We start from the raw sequence: 20,740 nt of genomic DNA on the forward strand, positions 1-20,740 counted from the left end.
CGCTCACACACACACGGTCCCCATCATACACGCCCCCCAAAGAAATAAACGGCTTCTAGCCTGCTGTTCCATAGCAATGGTGTCCCGCTTCATTAGTTACCGTTTGCGTCCGGACCGGGACCGGACCGGACATAACAGCGGTTTCCAACTACGGTCTGAAGCCTGAGGCTGAAAGGTAACACGCTGACAGCAAAATCAGCACAAAAGCATCTTAATAAGTCATGTGATCTCAGTTGGTGGTGTCCTGAATTGATGTCACTGACGAACGACTCGCATTTACTGGGGAATATCCGATTTGTCTGCTTACATGGCACACGCAAAAGCACGTATCCGATTCGTTTCCGATTTATTTCCACATATCAGAGAGGCCTGTATCCGATCTGAGAAAAACGGAATCCATGCGCTTTTGTCCTGCTTACACGTTCACCGGTCATATCCGATCTGTGCCACGTGACAGGAAAAAATCGGAATTGGGTCACTTGAACCTTGCAGTGTAAAGGCGGCCTTAGAGTACACTGTATCCATATATATAATTTGGCACACTAAAGAACCATTTTATTATGAAATATACGTTATTTTCGCAGCTCCTTTTCCTACCTAAGATGACTCAATCTCTGAGGCTCTGCCTTTCTTTCCTTGTGGCTGTCACTCATTCCGTGATGTTAACCCTTGTGCTGTCCTATGACCCCACCCTTACATTGACGTGTTCTCCCTACCATGACAAAGGTGGATAAAGGTGGAAAGATTTCATGTAATCCATGGACACCAGTGAAGATCACAAATCATTGAAGAAAAAAGGGTCCTGAGCACTGTCTAGTGGGTTTAGATTAGTGTTTTTCAACCAGTGTGCCGCAGCACACTAGGGTGCGGTGGGAGATGGTCAGGTGTGCCGTGGGAAATTGCCCTCATTAACTGATCTAAAAACATTTACCATCTCCAGGATATCAGCTCTGTTGTCATCCAAACAGGCCCTGATAAAGTAGTAGTTAGGAATATGAAAGAACATAAAAAACTTTTTTCTTTGTTTTTATTTGATTCTTTTGAAGACACTTGGATAAGAATGACGGTACCATGATTTAGCTGCAGCATAACTGTTTTCTGAAAAGTCCCGCCCCTTTAACTGTCTCCTCCAATCATTCTTGGGGGCTTAATCAAATGTCATCAGTCTGACCAATCAGAAGTGGTTAAAGTCTTTACTTCCTTGTTCCGATTTTGCTCAGTTCCAACAAAAATACCAGCTAAAGCTCGTCTTTAGCGGTGTAGCTTTCCACAGAATCCGGTATCAGACCGTGGAAAAAGTGAACAAAACAATGAAGCTCGGAGACGTGAGTCTCTCTGCGTTCGTTGGCTTTTTGCACTACATCTCCCATGATGCAATGGGTTACAGTGACAGCGTCTCAGCGCACAATGAGCCTTTCTTTGTTAAACGTCTTGAAACCACAACAAACACACATCAAACACTTTTTAAATCTTTTAACTTAACTTTTATTACATCTTTTAAAAAAAACAGCTGCAACTTCCAGCTTTTTCTGCCACAATTATCACAAAAATGAATGTGAGATTGCGGAGGGGCTGTATATCAATACAGACTATGAGTTTCTCCTTTTTTCTTTAATTTTATTTTTTTATGCTAGTGTGGCGTGGGATTTTTGTCAAGGTTAAAGTGTGCCGTGGCTCAAAAAAGGTTGAAAAACACTGATCTAGATGACCCAAATCCCAATGTTAAAGTGCCTAGGATAGCACAAGGGTTAACCACGAACGCGTCTGCGTTTGGCCCCCGAAAACAAACATCTGAACTTTTGCAAATATGGATGTGCATATTGTGCATATGAAAAGAAAGCATTTAGCTGATCACCGCTAGCTCCATTGAGAAAGTGGGTGAGTCTGTTAGCCTTGGGGTGGGGCTGGCACCGCACACTCTGCCTGTTCTCAATTTGTGATGTAACCAGGTCGTTATTGTAAATAAGAACATTCTCAATAGCTTACCATGGTTAAATAAAGGTTAAATAAAAAATAAACAATGTGAGAACGCGCCTGTTTTCGTGGATTGGGAAGTTCTGGTGCTCAGAGAGCAGGTTTTTAGTGGAATAGTCAGAAATGCTTGAATGAATCAAAATATGGTTGTTTTTAGTGAGGAATGAACATTACAATAAACTTAAAAAACGACAAAAATGCTGATTTTACTTAATATAGGCCTTTTAAATCAACTTCATTTGTTGTTTACCGCTTGTTCTCTTTTTCAAGAAATACTTTGAGGTTTTTGTGCTTTTAGATGCATATTTTAGTTTGTGACTGAAAAGAGAAAAACTGCAGTAAACTCTCGTGACACATTTTTAGGAAATAAGTCGTGTAATTTCACCTTTTACTCACAGATTTTAACTGAAGATGAACAATGACTAGTTTTGATTCATATCTTAAAGCGTGTACACAAACTAATGCAGATCTGCTTGCAGGACGGTCTGGGTGACTACTAAGTCTTGGTGAATTGGCTTTTCCTTAAAGTCTGGTATCTGTGGACTGTGGATGTGTTCCTGACCTCCTGACCCGTCTGACGGACGGTAGTGAAAAGGCTGAAAAACAGTTTTTTGAGTCAGAAAATGTAGCATTTCACTGTGATGACGTTCATTCGCTAGTGAAGGTATTACCTTGTGAGTGGATCTATCCAGTTGCTTGTATTCCAAATCTTAAATCTTTAACAGAAAGTGCATGATGAGCGTCACCTGCTCATTTCCACTTGTCTGCATCCTACGAGGTATCAGTGCTGCGGCACATAGACCACATAGCACCTTTTGATGGGTTTGAAAGTGGTGATGCACCATAATAACTTTTTACAACCCGATTTTTTTTCTGCCTCTTGTGGCCGATACCGATAGATACTCAACCGATTTATTTATTTATTTTTTAATATTTGTAAAACGCTTCGGCAATAGTCACCGGCCCAGACGCTTTCCTTATTTTATTCCGAATGAGCGCTAGCAATGGCGGCAGCTTCATTGTGTGGCGACCTGGGGTCTAGCCCCGCCTATAGCCACTAAGACTCATGGGAAGTGTGGAATCGTGTGTGTGTGGAATCCCTCACCATAAGTGAGGGAGCTGTGAAGAGAAGTGACTGTCATGTTGTTACGCTGTTGTGTGTTTTCAAAATAAATAAAAATCTCCAAGGCTGCCAATTGCTCTCATTTCCCCGCTAGTGTCCAGCTGGGTCTTTACAATACACTTTCCACACTTTACGGTGGTGAATTTTTAAATTGTTGGGTTAAAGCTTGACCTTGTTTTCTCTTCTCGGGACACACGCTCCCATCAAACACATTTTTCAAACAGCGAGTGAGTCGTTGGTCTCAGACACGGTAAAGCCCACATGGGTGAGGGCTGCGCCATGTTGCAGACAGAGCTCTCTCGTGCAGGCCCTGAGAGGTGACGTCACTTACAGGCGACAGACGCTTGCAGGATGGGAGTGGAGGGGTGAGCAGACACCTTGCTGGCACAAGTAAATACAGAGTTGTGAGTGAGGAAGCGACGACAGTTTATGCTTTTAGTTATCTATTTTATCAGCAAATTTTTTTTTCTTATCGGAATTATCGGAATGATGTCATACTGTCCAATATTGGCCAATAATTATCGGTATCTGATATTATCGTGTAAACCTAGTTGAAAGGCCTGCTGACATTCAACAGCTTTTCAAATGGAACAGCCAATCCATTACTTGACATTAGCTGATTGTTATTGTAAACACAATCCTCTGTTTTCACAGAAAAGTCAGAACTGCTCTAAAGGTGTCAGCCATCAGCTGCTGCAGCCTCACTTGAAATGTTTCTGTGGGGTTATTCTGATTTTTTTTTATTTTTTTTTTTTTTTATGGGAAAAGTGCATCATTTCAAGCAAGCTGTTAGACAATTCACTTCTGCTTGAACCCACTGGCAGTCCGACAAAACTGAGAATTAGGCCTCAACTTTGGGAGTGAAGGTAGACGCTGAGCTGAGACCGGACTAACAAATTCATTTGCTTGTAAAGTCGAGCTTTTTCCACCTGAGCCAGCTGTCAATAGTCAAACCTGTCCTCTCCTTTAAGCAGTTGACACAATGATCCACGCCTTTATTACCACTAGGCTGGATTACTGCTTCCCTATATGTGAGCGATGGCACCTCGGCCGTTGCTCAACTCCAGCTAGTGCTAAATGCAGCTACACGTCTCCGAACTAGAACACAGAAATACGATCACATCTTCCCTGTTTTAGCTTCACTGCACTGGTTGTCTGTTCATTTTAGAATTCATTTTAAGATTCTTTTAATCATTTTTAAATCCTTACCTGGCTGTGAGCTCCTGCAGCCTTATGCCCCCCCCCCCCCCCCCTTTTTTATTTTTATTTTTTTAATTATCTGTCGCACTTTAAAAGTCCAAGTGGAAATTAGGCTTGTGCTGAATCCAGTGTCATTATGGCACCTTTTATCCATTCACCAATGCACACTCAAATATTCAAATACACAAATAAATACATTTCTGACAAATGTCTCTTTTTCAGATGTTCCCAGGTCTCCTGAAGCACAACCAATCTCCGGGCTCCTCAACAGCTGCAGCCTGCTCATCTGACCAAAGCAGCAACACTCCAACTGCACTTCCCACAATTCCAAGGGGGCACCTGGTTGTGGGTTCCAAGGACCAGCTCTGTCTCCTCAGCCCTGTTGGTAGCTCTGCAGCATCCAATCACTGCACCACGGCCAGGGTCAGTGCTGCAAAGCACTCTGGACGAGCTCCACCACCTCCCTCCTCCCTGGGCGAAGAGGACGATGGAGGGGGTGGAGGCAAAGTCAAAAAGAAAAGGAAGAAAAAAGACAAAGAGCGAGGGAAAGCACAAGCAGAAGAAGACAAGATGGACAGCAAACCAAAGAAACGCAAGAAGCAACATGAGGGAATGGTTCTGACACTAAGGAGGAGCAAGGACCAGAATGAGCGCAGGACCAAGGGGAAGGATGGACGGAAGGACAGCGGGACACAGCAAGGAAAGGTGGAAGGCAGGAAGATACCTGGCCATGTTGTGGCCCTTGGACCCACTCCGGTTCCTGTTAAGGTTCCTGGAAAGAGAGGAAGGAAACCGAAGATCAAAGTTCTCCTTCCTCCTGACCCCTCAAACCAAGGTTTGTTTTAGTGTCCTACATGCTGACCCGCTTCTTCCACTGCAAACACCTACAGCTGACAGGAAAGTGTTCAGGCTTGACCCTTCTCTACACATTGTGTGTTTAAGTTAGTTCAGACTGAAATGATCTGCAGTCTGGGTCCCCCTGACCCCCATTCCCAATCAAAGTCCTCAAGTCACATCTCTGTGCAGCTAAAATTGGAAAGAGTCATTCACTTGCATGTGCACCTGCTCAAAAAGGCTCCAGGTACTTTGGTAGCGTTAGAAAGTGGATGCTGTGAACTCCGTATCCCCCCAGACTTGGACCAGGAAATATTTTGTCAACAGTACTCTGTCACCATTAAAGTGTGCACCAAAATGTCAGCTGGGTCAGTGTTGCTATTTTACTACTGTAACTCCATCACTCTGTCCCCCCCTCCCTGCAGCCCCTCCAGTGCAAGGTCATGGCGTCCAGGCAACCCAGAACCAAGCAAGGAACAAGAACCTGGCCAGCAGCAACACTGCCACTTTTACCATAGCAAAGCAGCGGGGGCGCAGGCCCAAGCCCAGGTAGGATGTTAGCCGCCTGGTGTTCATGCCTCCATGCCTGTTAGAGATTTATAAGATCATATTTTTCCTTTAAAGTTCTGCGTAAAGAACAGGATGAACTTAGTCTGTTTGTGTGTATTTCTTTTTGTGATGGTTTGTCTCTTTATTTGGGTTTTTGTGCGTGACTAAGTGTGTTGGCGTTTGCCTGTGTGTGTTGGTGTGTGCCTGTGTGTGTTGGTGTTTGCCTGTGTGTGTGTCCATGCCTGTGTGTATTGGTGTTTGCCTGTGTGTGTGTGTCCATGCCCGTGTGTGTGTGTCCATGCCCGTGTGTGTGTGTCCGTGCCCGTGTGTGTGTGTCCATGCCTGTGTGTGTGTCCATACCCGTGTGTGTGTGTCCATGCCCGTGTGTGTGTGTCCATGCCCGTGTGTGTGTGTCCATGCCCGTGTGTGTGTGTCCGTGCCCGTGTGTGTGTGTCCATGCCCGTGTGTGTGTGTCCGTGCCCGTGTGTGTGTGTCCATGCCCGTGTGTGTGTGTCCGTGCCCGTGTGTGTGTGGTGGCTGCAGCGGGGGCCGTGCTGCCGCTCTGATCCCTGATCATCCTCCTGGCTCCCACAGAGACCCCGCTGCCGCACCACCAGAGAAGAAAAAGAAAGGGAAGAGGAGAAACCAGGAGGCTGCTGTGCGGGAGGGGGCAGAGAGTGATGACACTACCGCCACATCAGCTGCTGCCATGGGGGGAGACGACAGCCAGGACTCCCTGGATAATGCAGTGAGTACCCAGGAAAACCCCCAGGAAGCCCTGGTTGTCCTTAGTTATCACTGCTGAGTTTAATTTGATTTAGATTGTCGTGGTTATCCAATTAAGTCATCATTTTTACGTTTATTGATTCTTTATATCAAGTCAGTACACATCAGTAAACATGTGTGTAAATCTTCTAGACCTAAAGCGATGTGTTTCTGGGTAAGAAGGTTCCTCATTGGGATCTCCATGAGCATGTTTCAGAAACTATACAGGCCAACTCCCAATAACTGCACAAGTCGACCTCAAGGAGACACCCTGTCCCTGCTGCTGTCCTTTCTAGTCCTGAATAAAATGGTTGCTACTCTCCAACCCGTAATTATAAAACAGGGGTGTGTATCAGCAAGAGTCTGGCGAAACAATACGCATTACAATACATGTCTTGCGATTCGATACATGTCGCAAAATTTTACCCGAACACAATTTCGTTGTTTTTTTTTTACTTAGAAAAAAGTCAATTTTTTTACCTTTTTACCTTTGTTCTGTCCTCAAAGCAGTGAAAAAGAACATTAGTTTTGAAAAAAAAATGGTGCCAAGAGAAGAGATGAATGAAAAAAGGATTGGACCATAGACGGAACCCTGAAAAACATCAGATTTTAAAGCAAAAGCTTTGGTGTGACTGGTCAAGAGAGTCAGTAACCTCAATGGAAGCAAGAAGAATAGAATGGAGATGTTCTGATCTGGTCTTTTCGTCTCATCTTTCCTCCCTCACCTCCTCTTATTTTATTTTCAGATTTTTTTCTAATTTAAACACTTCTTCTCTGTTCTACTTTTCTCTCTTTAAGTTGACCTTCTGCCTCCCCCATGCCCCTGTCCCTACTTCTCACCCATCCTTCAGTCCCTCCTTAGTTTTTGCTTGTTTGTCTCACACGTGGATTTCCTTTATTCTCTTCAGAAACGACGTTCGGGACGTCAGGTCAAAAGGCGAAAATACAATGAAGACATGGACTTTAAGGTGGTGGACGACGATGGAGAGACGATTGCAGTCCTCGGAGCCGGCCGAATATCGGCGCTCAATGCAACAGCGTTAGCGTGGCAGGCAGAGGTGAGCTAACACGCAGACTTCCTGACAAATTCAACTTTTCTGGAGCTTTCTCGTTTAGTTCTAATTTGGTATGAATTACATTAGGTACTTCTCCCAAAGGGTCTCCAAACTCATAAAACGTCCCCCATCACAACACAGGGGTTGACATAGCCCAGAAATTTGCACTGGCCCACAGGGCCAGTAGTTTTTGAAAGTTACTGGCCCGACACCACGCACAGCGAGACCCGGCGCTCCGCAGGTGCTTGCAACTTTAGGGGGGTCCGGGGGCATTCCCCCCCCGGAAAATTTTAATATGGTGCAATTTGGTGCATTCTGGTGACATCTAGCACTTATTTATACACTTTTCAATGACTAAAAATAGAGCATATCAAACTTAAATCTGCTCTAGTCTGTTTCAGATGTTTTGAAGAGAGCGCTGCAGTGTAGTAGTTAACACTAGTTAAGAAGTTTTCATGCTGCTTCTAATCACTGCTATTTCACATTTGTTCCTAATCAATAGTTAAGAAGTTTTATTTACTTTTTTGCCCTGACTGCCTTAAGGTTCTGCTTTTTGTTACTGTTGCAAAGTTACATTTACTTTTTAGTTACTTTAGTTACCTAATTAAATTAAATAATTGAAAAATTAAATACAATTAAATTACTGAGATCATTCAGCTAACTAGAAATACTTACTGCTTACAGTGTTGTAAAGAAAAACAAAATTAAGTAGTTTGACCTTATACTCCATTTGAGTCTGAGATTCAGGTATTTTGAGTTGCCTTTGATTCTTTGACATTCAGCTTAAAGCTTAGTGCATACAGTTTCATCTTCAATGCATTCATTAATATCTTGCTGTCCATAGCACTAATTCCACCCGTCACTCCATCTAACATATTCCTATCTATTCCTGCCATGTCTTCCACATCTCTGACATGCTTCAGTCTCTCTTCAGTGACGGTGTTGGATTTATGATCATCGCGGTGAAAAACCACCAGGGGGCGCGCTGATATGTGTGTCAGTTTAAATATATCTGCATAAAATGTAATAATAACCCACTGGCTTGTTCCTTTGTTGTTGCTGTTTAACATTGTTTAGTATTGAATTGTTACATTCAATAAAGTTTGGGGAAAAAAACGAGTGAGCGCGTGCCGCGTGGTGCTCGGCAGTGAAAGCCGAGCGCGCAGGCGGGAGAGGAGGAGAAGAGTGATAAAAGGTTTCCCATAGAAACCCTTGAAGTCTGAACACAGGACTAGCAGAAAAAGTGAATTATAAAGACGAGGTAAATCTACACGTTTTCGCAAAATATACTTTATTGTAAAAGGTGAAAAATGTATTAATTGTTAGATATTTTAGTGGCCCGAGCGGACAAGTAAAAAATAAAGTCTTGTGGTCCGTACTGCTCGAAAAACAGAACCGGGCCAGCGGACAAATGGCTATGTCGAGCCCTGCAACATGCCAATTAACACCCAGTGGGGGGTCCTTAGGCAAGACCCTTTACGCTACTGCCTCCCGAGCGCGGTTAGGCTCCCCCAGGGGATGGGTCAAATGCGGAGAAGAATTTCCCCATTGTGGGATAAATAAAGTACCAATTATTATCATTATTATTATTTGGATATCGCTTTTCTGCGTTCTTCGAAGACCCAAAGCGCTTTACAGCCACAGTTCACCCATTCACACACACAACACCAGCAAATACCAACACCTACATTCAAGGCAGTTATTGAACCTGCAATCTTTCGATCAAAGGTCGACCGCCCTACCACTGCACTACGGCCTCCCCATTAACCAAACCCTTATTTGTTACAATGAATGATCATGCATGCAAACATTTTTGAATAAATTTTTACCCTTTGTGGGAATATCTTCTAACATATGCCGTACACAATGAGGCTACGACCAACACAATTTGTTTCAACCGTTTTATTTATAGGTCGATTTACTTATTTTTTTAGAGTTCTAATCACTGCTTCTGTAAATACGTGTAAAAATGGAAAAAACTCACATGAAATTCACTGGTTCTGTGTAGGTGTTTACCTCAGTGACAGCCAACAGATGGATCAAGCTTTGGTCACATGAACCACAGATTTGTTGAAGCCCTTTTTACAGTTTTGTGACTCTCATATCACTAAACATTTAGAGGGGTGGCTAAAAGCCTGAAAATAAAAACCTTATGGTTGTGAAGATGCCCCCTCCCCCTCTTACTGAAAGATTCAAAGCCAGCAGCTTTACATCAGGGTATCTGGATGAAAAGATCTTTATCATGTTGGCTGTTTTTTTCCTACTCATTTGTGAGTGTGTGAATGTGACCTTGACTGGTCTTGACAGCTATGTCAGGATTTAAAGTCTTTGTGGGGAATGATAATGCAGACATAAAAACCCAAAGTGTGTGACTCAGGTTTTATAATTTTCAGATATTGATAACAAAAATGCCTGGTTATTTACTTCCCAATTCACCATCATCTGTATGATTATTATTCCTTTTATTGACCTGTATTTAACCTGGATAATTCTGTTGAGATTACAACTCTTTTTTGTAGGGGAGTCCTGGCAAGAGGCAGCCACAGTTGGTTACAACCACATTAAAACATTGAGACACTAAAGCATTTAAAATAGGCCTGCCCAATACATTCAACTTCAGCGTTATCTCAATATCAAGCTGTGCAATATGCATAACCCAAAGACCTCGAAAATTACGATGAATGGTAACCCTTAATATGCTAAAACAATCTTATGGTAGCTTCGGGAGCCAGTTTAGCTCGTGCTGGTCTGCGCCTTCCGTTCGTGAAACCAGGGTTCGAATCCGGGCTGCTCCCTATTCCCTTCTCCGCTTCTGTGCCGGTCCCAAGCCCGGTTATCTTGAGAGGGTTGCGTCAGGAAGGGCATCCGGCGTAAAACATTGCCAAGTTAACCATGCGACTCCTCCTTGAAAGAGAGGTTGTTCCGCTGTGGCGACCCCTGATGGGAAAAGCCGAAAGAGGAAGAAGAATCTTATGGCAGCTTTAAGTATTTAACAAATCAAATACCGTATTATCTGGACGATAAGTCGCTCCGGAGTATAAGTCGCACCAGCCCAAAAATGCATCATAAAGTAGAAAAAAACACAGATAAGTCGCACTGGACTGTAAGTCGCATTTTGACGGGAAATTTATTTGACAAAATCTGGGACCAAGAACTAATAACTTGCACAACCTCATATGACACAATCATAGCAGACTGTTTATCTCATAATTTCACAGTAATTCTTTCTCATACTTATTTATTTATTCCTTTCATGAAGCATCATTGGCCAACTAATACTCTGTTTTCATCCTGTATTTGTAGAAACAGTTGTCATTTTTATTGCATTTCTGAATCTATGAAATCATTGGAAAATAGAATATTATGTTGTTAGCCTTCAAGATCTTACTGTAAAAAAAGGTTTGCTGATTCTCTGAGTCACTTAACATACTCTTAACACTTAACATACCTCATATATCAAATTGACCCAGGAACGTCATCTCTGTTCCTCACAAATGAACATAACAGGAGGGTTAACAATGTATTTATTTCAATTTAGTTCTAATATAAGTCGCTGCGGAGTATAAGTCGCACCCCTTGCCAAACTATGAAAAAAAGGACGACTTATAGTCCGGAAAATACGGGTAAATCCCTTTTATGCATCTGACCAATCGGATGGAGCCCTCTTATGTTAGATGCTTGCCTCCGATGCAGACAAGGGTCATTTGGAGGATGATTTAAGTTAAGTTGATTCCTTTTTAAATCAAACGGTTGCAGTGAAACTAAAATTGTGCTTTTGGTTGTTTTGCTATTTGTTCGTATATCGCAAGTTATGTTGTTACTGCAATATTGCTCATTAGTATTGCAAATTTCCTCATATTATGCAGCCCTAATTTAAACAATAAAACCAGAAATACTGAGCGAATTAAAAAAAGAAGTGAAGGATTAAAACAAAAAAACTGTGAATAAGAAAAACCGTTACAATATTTTGTGGAGTTCTGTTTTTCTTCAAGCTCAGCCTTGAAGACACGTAATGATGGCAGTTCAGTTAGTCTCCAACCTTTTCTGTATAACGTTCCAGGCCAAGTTGGCTACAGGCACACGCTTTCTTCCTAAGCTTTGTTCGAGCAAATGGGACTGTCGGCAACAACGGGTCATTTGATGGTAGGGAGTGAGAGAGATGGGCTCTCTGTTTCAGCAGTTTACAAATGTAGGGAGGCAGAAATCCAAAACAGATAAAAATATACCAGTATTACTGCCTCTTGGTGGTGAGAAAATTTCATCCCACTTGTTTGTAGAGTTCACTAAGATCATTGCTCTGCAGCTGGTTGTAACCAGTAAAGAATGATAAACACTATCGTACATTTGAAGACATGAGACCGAGGCAGTAGGAATCCCCTCCGTTCTGGTCAGTGAACAGAAGCCTTCTCGACTGAAGGAAACATTCAGATGTGTTGAACACAAAACTTCCACATTTTCCTTGCAGCTGATCTTCTCTTGTCTTCTTGAAGGAACCCCCAGAGGATGAGGCCAACATCATTGAGAAAATTCTGGCTGTCAGAACAGTCAAGAAAGAGGTAAAGTGGAAGACACGCTGAAGTTACTGACAAAGATTTGTGTGTGTGTGTGTGTGTGTGTGTGTGTGTGTGTGTGTGTAAAAAGGTTCACATATTAATGACTCAGTTTTGAATTTGTCCCCATCAGACTCCATCTAAGGACCAAGAAGAAGAAGCAGAAGAGTTTTATGTAAAATACAGAAATTTGTAAGTCCTGGAAACTACCTTATTTTGACAACGTTTGGATTTATTTATTTGTACCAAATTCTATATGATACTAGTTACACACTGACTAGCAAGTGGGTTAGGTTACTTTTGAGCAAATCCCGTCCAAACTTGTGCTAACCTCTCCCGGTTTTAACTTGAATTGTTGGAAATCAGTGGGAAAATTAATTCCAGAAGAATCAATAACCTAAACTATTATTACAGCGTTCTAGTTACCCAAATCACTTCTAAGACTTTCTGGAAGTCTGTTCCAGATTTGTGTAGCATAGAAGCTAAATGCAACGTCTCCCTGGGGCTGAATTTTAGACGGTCCTAATGTGTTTATCAAAATGAAGGTGTGTGTCCATGACTACACTCATGTAGGTATTAGATAAATAGATTGAACGACCTCCAATCGTTTCTGTTCAGCCCCAAAGACAATAACTTCAGTTTTCGTTTTAACTGAAGTAAATTGTCACACATCCAGGCCTTATTGTCCTCAATGCATTTACCAAGAGCCTGTACAGTCTCCTGGTTTGATATATATAGGTGTCATCTGCGTATCCATGGTAACTAATGTTGCTGTACTATGCATTCAGTGAGGGAAATGATTATTTGACCCCACGTTGATTTTGTAGGTTTGCCCACCTAAAAATAAAATTGACAGTCTGTCATCCTGATGGTCAATTCATTTGACCAGTGAGACAGAAAATCCAGAAATCTATTTATATACATTAATTTGCATTTCATTGAGGGAAATAAATATTTGATCCTTCTTGCCAGAAGGATTTACACCCTTATTAGAAAACACAGAGGTCAGATGTTTCTTGTAGTTGATGACCAGGTTTCTGTACATTCAGGAGGAATTTTTGTTCTAGCATTTTTTTTATTTTAGCCATGTTCATATTCAAAAATCTCTGTTCAGAAAGTGTTGTTTTTCATTTTTCCTGATAAGCAAAACCTTTTAAATTTCCACTTCAACTATTTTTTTTTCTATTTTCAAAGTGTTCCCAGTGGTCTTTAAATTCTGATTATGCAGTTTCGAGCTAAAATAAAAAAAAACAGTGTTGCTTTTTAAAACATAGTTTCTGCAGAGCAGCAGGAGCTCATTAGAAATTCGCTTTTGGGTTGTGGGCGGTACTGTTGGGCATGGAAGGTAGTCTAGCTTAATTCCCAGCATGCCTTTGTTTACCTGTCCCACCAGGGACAAGCGCCTCACAAGCCCAAGCTAACATTAGCGTAGCAAAAAACACAACAAGCAATATTGGAGCTATCCAGCCGTTCAGTTTAGAGTTGGATTCCGGCTTAGATGAGGAAAATGAAAACATACACGGATCTATTAGTGCAACTCTGCAAGTTGAGGATTTAGAATTACAGCAGAGAACGCTAGACTTTGGTCCACCCATGGCAGTAGCTGCGTTATAAGTCTAAGCTTTTTCAAACATCCAGTTTGCATCTGATCCTGAACCAACGCGATTTGAATAAAGAAATCATCAGGACGGTTGTTATTGGAGTGTGTCTTTACCCCCCATGCAGGGTTTGTGCACTACATTTTGTTATTGCAGGAAAATTTTACTCATGTAGATGTTGACCTAATGTAAAAACTAACCCTAACCCAGACAGATTTAGTTGACCTTAATAGTCTCTTCCTGTCTTAAATCAGTTCCTACCTGCACTGCAAATGGGCCACCCTGGTAGAACTGGAGAAGGATCCAAGAATACACCAGAAGATTAAACGCTTCAGGACCAAACAGGCTCAGATGAAGCACTTGTTCACAGAGGTAACCTTTACCCTCCATGTGCTTCCTCCCTTTATCACTAAAAAGATTGTCTTGGGGGTGTCAGTTTATCCTAAGACACTAAGATATCCAGGTACTAGGAATTGGCCAAAACCAAAAGTTCTTCAATTTCAATTTCAATTTATTTGTTTAGAGGATAAGCCCCTTGAGATGTATCATCTCGTTTTCAAGGGGGTCCTCAAGGCCCTCAGGGCCCAAAGGGATGACTTTCACTTCCCTGTGGACCCGCCACCTGCAGGAGATCTCAAAAGGGGCCTTTGCAATGTGGTTTAGGTGGAAGGCAGATGTCTTGGCAGCTCAGCACCCAATCAAAGGTCGTCTACTGTAAACTTGACACAATGAGGATCAAGATGATCAGATTGTATGTGCGAGTATGCAACAGCCTGACAGCAGGCCGTTTTTTCTCTTCTACTCCTTCCACATTCATAAATGATGCAACTTCTGGTATCATGAAGATGATGTTGAATAAAACTTCCGAACAATGTGTGGCGTTGCGCTGACTGTCAGGTCAGAGGGGATTTGGGTGCTGAGGATAGTGATGAGCCACAATGATGAATAGTAGATTGATGGCATGGATAAGAGTGGGAACTGTAATTGGTGTTCACCACATTCATATAAAGCAGGTGATTAATAGGAAACTGATTGGATATCCTTTAGTTAAATAGCACCCAACTGTATTGGAGTTTGTTTTAGAAATGAGCAGCGATAACCTGACCTGTCTGTCTGCCCGTGTCTCTGTGTTCATGAGTGTCTGCTCCTTTTAAAGCCCGATGAAGATTTGTTTAACCCAGACTATGTGGAGATAGACCGAGTGCTGGAAGTGGCCATTACCACTGACCCTGAGACCTGCGAGGTAAGTGACATGCACGCAGATACCATTCTTTCTTAAGAAATACCTCCACTGAGAGCATGTGTTACTGCACAGACCCCCCCCCCCCCCCCCCCCCACACACACACACACATGCACTTACAGATGGTGCTTGTGTCTGTTTCTGCAGGAGGTAACTCATTACCTGGTAAAGTGGTGCAGTCTGTCCTATGAGGAGGCAACCTGGGAGTTGCAGGAGGACCTGGACCCAGAAAAGATCAGAGAGTTTGAAGAGATCCAGAAACGTCCAGCAGATCTGAGACATGTGGTGAGTTCTCGGGCTGGAGGAAAAAGCCTTCAGAGAATTGGTGAAAAAAAACATCTGAACCATCTCATGATGTGAGCATGTTGTTGTAACTTTGGGAATTTTTCTCTAGCTGTCATTTTGTTTGAAACTAAACTTCAAAGTATCACTAAAAAATGTCGAATTTATTTGTCCTTTTGTGCTCTTTGAACCTGCATGTTTCTTCTTCTTCTTCTTCTTGCTTGGTGATCCCAGAGGGCCTCCATTCTGTTACACCACAGATTTATTGAGTTATATGTTAATACACCAACCAGCATTTGATGGATGTCCATCTTGTGACTGGTCTTTTCTGTACACTGAAACTCTTTGACCTAAAGTAGGTCAGGTTTTTTAAACATTTGCACGCAGAGGCCTTTATATACAAAACTTACTTCAGTTTCTCTGTCGATGGTGTATTTTTTTATTTCTGGTAACTGCTAAAAGTGGAGTGAATGGGATTTATTATCAAACTGAAAGTTAGCATCAGTGGAGTTTGTCTGTTTCCACGGCAGGAACGCCCCCCCCCAGAAAAATGGCAAAAGTTGGAGAACTCAAGAGATTACCGAAGCGGGAACCAGCTTCGAGAATACCAGTTAGAAGGAATGAACTGGCTTCTCTTCAACTGGTACAACAGGTGAACACATAAAAACCATGTTTCTGTTGCATCTATTAAAACACAGAAAAACACAGTTTCGCGCCCATTCTGATGTTTCACACATCTTAAAAGAAAAAGGATCCTAAAGGAATAAAAGCTTCATGATGTGAAAGCAGCTTAATCTGACTGATAGTCCTCCAACAGGGTTTTTTGGAAATTTCGGCATATTCAAGAGTGAAATAAAATAAATAATCTGTGTCTTCATCCTAGAAAAAACTGCATCCTTGCAGATGAGATGGGATTAGGAAAGACCATCCAGTCCATCACCTTTCTGTATGAGATCTTTAGCATGGGCATCCGCGGCCCTTTCCTCATCATTGCCCCCCTCTCCACCATCACCAACTGGGAGCGGGAGTTTCGTACATGGACTCACATGAACGTCATCGTGTATCACGGCTCGCAGATCAGCCGGCAGATGATCCTGCAATACGAGATGTTTTACAGAGACTCACAGGTACAGTTTGTTTTCACAAGCTCTTTGTTTGCCTCCGTCTGCTGAATGACTGTCATATGAGGAAGTCTGAAAGTCTTCAGTTACGACTTCCTGTTGCAGGCCTTAACTCGTTGACACTTTTCCTTCCAAGAGTTGATGACTGTTCAATGCTCTGAAAATGGAAAACCTCAGGCAAACTTTTGTTTTTGGACTGGTACTTCTCTACTGGTACTTCTCAAGGTTACACCGGGGGGTGAAGGTTGTAAACAAACGAGCAGCTAGCAAAGAAACAAGCTGAAATTGCTCGAAACAGTCAGATCCTGAAGAAGCAAAACAAAATATAAGCGACCTGAACTATAAAACGGAGAAGTATTTTTACGCTTAAATGGACCACCAGAGCAAGCTAAAGTGGTTCTGGTGGTCATTCCTCAAAATGTATGAATATTGAATGTGGGCTCCCACAAGGTTCTATACTGGGTCCTATTTTTTTTTTATGTACAGTGGAGCAAAAAGGTAATTAGTCAGCTCCCAATCGTGCAAGTACTCCCACTAAAAAAGACAAAAGAAGCCTGTAATTTTCATCAAAGGTATACCTCAACGTGAGAGACAAAATTAGTAAAAAAATCCAGAAGTTCACATTGCCTGACTGTATTTGTAAATTATGGTGGAAAATAAGTATGTGGTCACCTACAAACAAGCTAGATTTCTGGCTCTCACAGACCTGTAACGTCTTCTGTAAGAGCATCCTCTGTCCTCCGCTCATTACATGTATTAATGGCACCTGTTTGGACTAGTTATCTCTATAAAAGACACCTGTCCACAACCTCAAACCGTCACACTCCCAACTACACTATGGCCACGACCAAAGAGCTGTCTAAGGACACCAGAAAAAAATTGTTGACCTGCTGCAGGCTGGGAAGACTAAATCTGCAATCGATAAGTAGCTTGGTGTGCAGAAACCAACTGTTGGACCATTATTAGGACTCAAATCCTGCAGTGCATGATCCAGAAGAGGGTTGGGAGAATGTCCTGTGGTCAGATGAAACCAAAATAGAACTTTTGGTAAGAGCTCTACTCATCGTGTTTAGAGGAGAAAGAATGCTGAGTTGCATCCAAAGAACACCATACTTGCCGTAAAGCATGGGGTCGGAAATACCATGCTTTGGGGTTGTTTTTCAGCAAAGGGACCAGGACGACTGAAGAATGAATGGGGCCATGTATCGTCTGATTTTGACTGTAAACATCCCTCCATCAGCAAGGGCATTGAAGATAAATATGGATTATTTTTTCTCTCCTCATAGTTGTCCACATCTATGTCCACACACAAATGTTACTAAAATATTTGTTGGCTCCAAAAATCTTCACATATAAACATGTCAACAGGTACACAATACAACGACCGTTCACACACGCCCACTCTTATGCATAAAGAGCAGCACATGGAAAACATTTCGTTCAGTCACGTATACTGTTGGTTCAACAGTGAGCTAACATCTGTGCTCAGGTGACTGTTCAAGTTCTGCTGGGGTGGGTGATAGAATGCAAAAAATAGGGAGAGTGCCCAGTCATGTCCCCCCTCCCGAAGTAGCAGTGGTAGCCAGGACCCCCCAACACCTGCACGGTAGCAGATTGAGGAAAACCGCCTGCAGGGCAATCACGTCATTCACCCAAACCAGGGGCAGCAGGGAGGTTCAGAGGCACAGGGAGTGCAAGCTCCAGCCCAAGCAGAAGAATACCCCCCCCCCCCCCCCCCCCGCCGCGCAGGGGGACCCACATATAATATATACAATACATATAAAACCAATTGAATGCCATTGCATTTAAAGCAGAAAACAAAGTTTAAAAAGGTTGAATAGTTCACAGAGGGGGATATAGGGAACATACAAATGCCTTAGTGAAGATGTTTGAACTTTTGTCACGAAGATGTGTGGACTTATGTAGTGTACTGAATATGTTAACGTAATGTGGTTCTCTTCATGGAAGGAACAAATAAACAGAAGAAGAAGAAAATGGGGAAAGTGAGGATGTGATGCTGCAGGATTCCTGAACCACAGATGCAACCAACCTATCTGCTTCATTCTCGTGCAGGGTAACAACATCCCGGGAGGGTTAAAGTTTCATGGGTTGATTACGACCTTCGAGATGATCATGACCGACTGTCCAGAGCTGAGGAAGCTGCAGTGGCGCTGCGTGGTGATTGATGAGGCTCATCGGTTGAAGAACAGAAACTGCAAACTCCTGGAGGGCCTCAAACTCATGAATCTGGTCAGGAGAGAACCTCGTCTTCTTTTATAAAGACATGGGCAATTTTTAATGACTTTCTTGTGCTTCTCCCGACAGGAGCATAAGGTCCTGCTGACGGGAACCCCGCTGCAGAATTCAGTGGAAGAACTTTTCAGTCTATTGAACTTCTTGGAACCACAGCAGTTTCCTTCTGAAGGGGCCTTTCTGGAGGAGTTTGGAGACCTTAAGACAGACGAACAGGTCAGCAGGTTTCATATAAGGCAATTGTAACATTAAACTCACCTAAACCAGCTGCAGTTTTGATAAACTATTAACATGCTCCTTTCCATGATTAACAAGCAGAAAATACAGCAATCAGAACAGTGTGAAAAGTTCAGAGCCGTTTTGATCAGTTTGCTGCTCTGGAATGTTGATCTGTTGAATAAAGGTTTGAAAGTAATACATATGACTACTCCTGAAGCATAGCAGTGTGAACCATGACTTTGGTTTATTGTACACACAAAATGATTTATTAACTATTTTTTAACCATAGTGTTCCCATGATGCATCTCTCTCCTGCAAGCTTACAGACTCTCACACCCCCAACCTAAATTTAGCTGTCCAACAAAAATGACGAGTTATAGCAGAGCTATCAGCCGAACAGGTTAGATCCAGTTTCCAGCTCAGATGAGGGAAAAAAGACGTTCATGGATCTATTCGTCTGCAGAGGATGCATCAGAATGGGGCGAAGCAGGGAGCTTATGGCTTGCTGTTGTAGGTCCTACATAACACCTACAAGCTTTTTCAAATGGTTGATTTTTATCTGCTCCTGATTCACAATGATTTGAATAAAGAATTAATGGATAGAGCTTAATCATCTTTAGAGACAGTGGTGCTAATAAGTTTAACCTGAAAGAAATTCTCATTTTTTGGTCATTTTTCACAAAATATGATTGATAACGTTTTTCCACTCATAGTTAGTGGTTTGGTTAATCCATTTATTATGAACAAATTCTGTTTACTCTTTTTAAATCCTAATGACAAAAGAAACTTCCCAAACGAACCTGTTCAATAGTTAACATCCCCTCATGATTTTGCTCCGAAGACATAAGCTGACATGAAAGGGTTTGATTGACAGCTAAAGGTAACCATCCTCACCTGTGACTCAGCCTGTAATCAACATGTGTGCTCAAAAGGTCTTGGAGTTTCTGGACTTCCAACAGACACTTGCATCCTTCATTCAGTGCTGCACTGACATATCTGGATCATGGGTCATGGGGAAAGCTAAAGAGTTGTCATAAGATCTATGGGAACTGAGAAGATATCCAGGGAACAGAAAATTCAAAGTTTCATCAAGAAGTGGAAAGTGAGGGGTTCTGTTGAAACCAAACCACTGTCACAAAAATTCTGCCACGACTCCCAGCAAAATCATTAGGGATGCAAAGAAAAACCCACAAAAACTTCAGCTGGGATCCAGGACCCTCTGAAAAACTGGGGTGTGGATGTTTCCACATGGACAATGAGGAGGCACCGGTAAAAAAAATAGGCTGCATGGTTGCGTCACCATAAGAAAGGTTTATTATTTTATTTTTTTGCGCCAACGCCATAGCTGGCTTACAATACGTCTAACAGCACAAAGACACGCATCCAGACTTCTGGACTAAAGACATTTGGAGATATGAGACCAAGTTTGAAGGATTCAATGATTCAACAAGGCCTATGATGAAAAGAACACTGTTTCTTCTGTGAAACACTGAAGTGGATGGATGATGGTTTGGGGATGTGTGAGCTACAAAGGCTCAGGAAACTTGGTCAGAATTGATGGCAGAATTAATGCAGCACGTTATCAGAAGATACTTGAGGAAAACTGTCACTCTTCACCTTGGAGGCTGTACAAGTGATGCACTTAGACATGACAGGGATCCAAAGCACAAGTCCCCCTGTCATTGGTTGCACCGGAATAAGGGGAAGGTTCTGGAGGGGCCGTCTCAGTCCTCCTGACCTCAATATTATTGAGCCGCTCTGGGGAGATCTCAGACGGACAGTTCAAGCAAGACAGCCCAAGAATTGAAAGGAACTTGAGGTTTTCTGCCAAGAAGAATGGTCTGCTTTGCCATTAGAGAAAAGAAACTCAGCCACAACAGATTCCAAGCTATTATTGATGCATAAAGAGGCAATACAAGGGGTTAAAAACCACTCCTGTTCCTACACTTGGTTGTGGGCCCTACCTCTGGCTCGTC

General features: G+C 42.5%; 1 protein-coding gene across 2 annotated transcripts in view; it reads left to right on the forward strand.

Moving 5' to 3' along the window:
• Positions 1–20,740, forward strand: part of chd6 (chromodomain helicase DNA binding protein 6) — an 82,449-nt gene that overhangs the window by 24,631 nt on the left and 37,078 nt on the right. For both annotated transcript variants that reach the window (XM_023954827.2, XM_023954828.2), the window contains exons 3-15: positions 4,520–5,132; positions 5,557–5,680; positions 6,275–6,428; positions 7,354–7,503; positions 11,991–12,056; positions 12,184–12,242; positions 13,903–14,020; positions 14,805–14,891; positions 15,037–15,174; positions 15,702–15,823; positions 16,055–16,298; positions 18,366–18,542; positions 18,618–18,761. In XM_023954827.2, coding sequence (XP_023810595.1) covers positions 4,520–5,132; positions 5,557–5,680; positions 6,275–6,428; positions 7,354–7,503; positions 11,991–12,056; positions 12,184–12,242; positions 13,903–14,020; positions 14,805–14,891; positions 15,037–15,174; positions 15,702–15,823; positions 16,055–16,298; positions 18,366–18,542; positions 18,618–18,761 — 2,196 coding nt within the window. The remainder of the gene's footprint in view (positions 1–4,519; positions 5,133–5,556; positions 5,681–6,274; positions 6,429–7,353; positions 7,504–11,990; positions 12,057–12,183; positions 12,243–13,902; positions 14,021–14,804; positions 14,892–15,036; positions 15,175–15,701; positions 15,824–16,054; positions 16,299–18,365; positions 18,543–18,617; positions 18,762–20,740) is intronic.

The sequence above is a fragment of the Oryzias latipes genome, chromosome 5 (genome assembly GCF_053564925.1).
Source record: "Oryzias latipes strain Hd-rR chromosome 5, Olatipes_Hd-rR_3.1".
NCBI lineage: Eukaryota > Metazoa > Chordata > Actinopteri > Beloniformes > Adrianichthyidae > Oryzias > Oryzias latipes.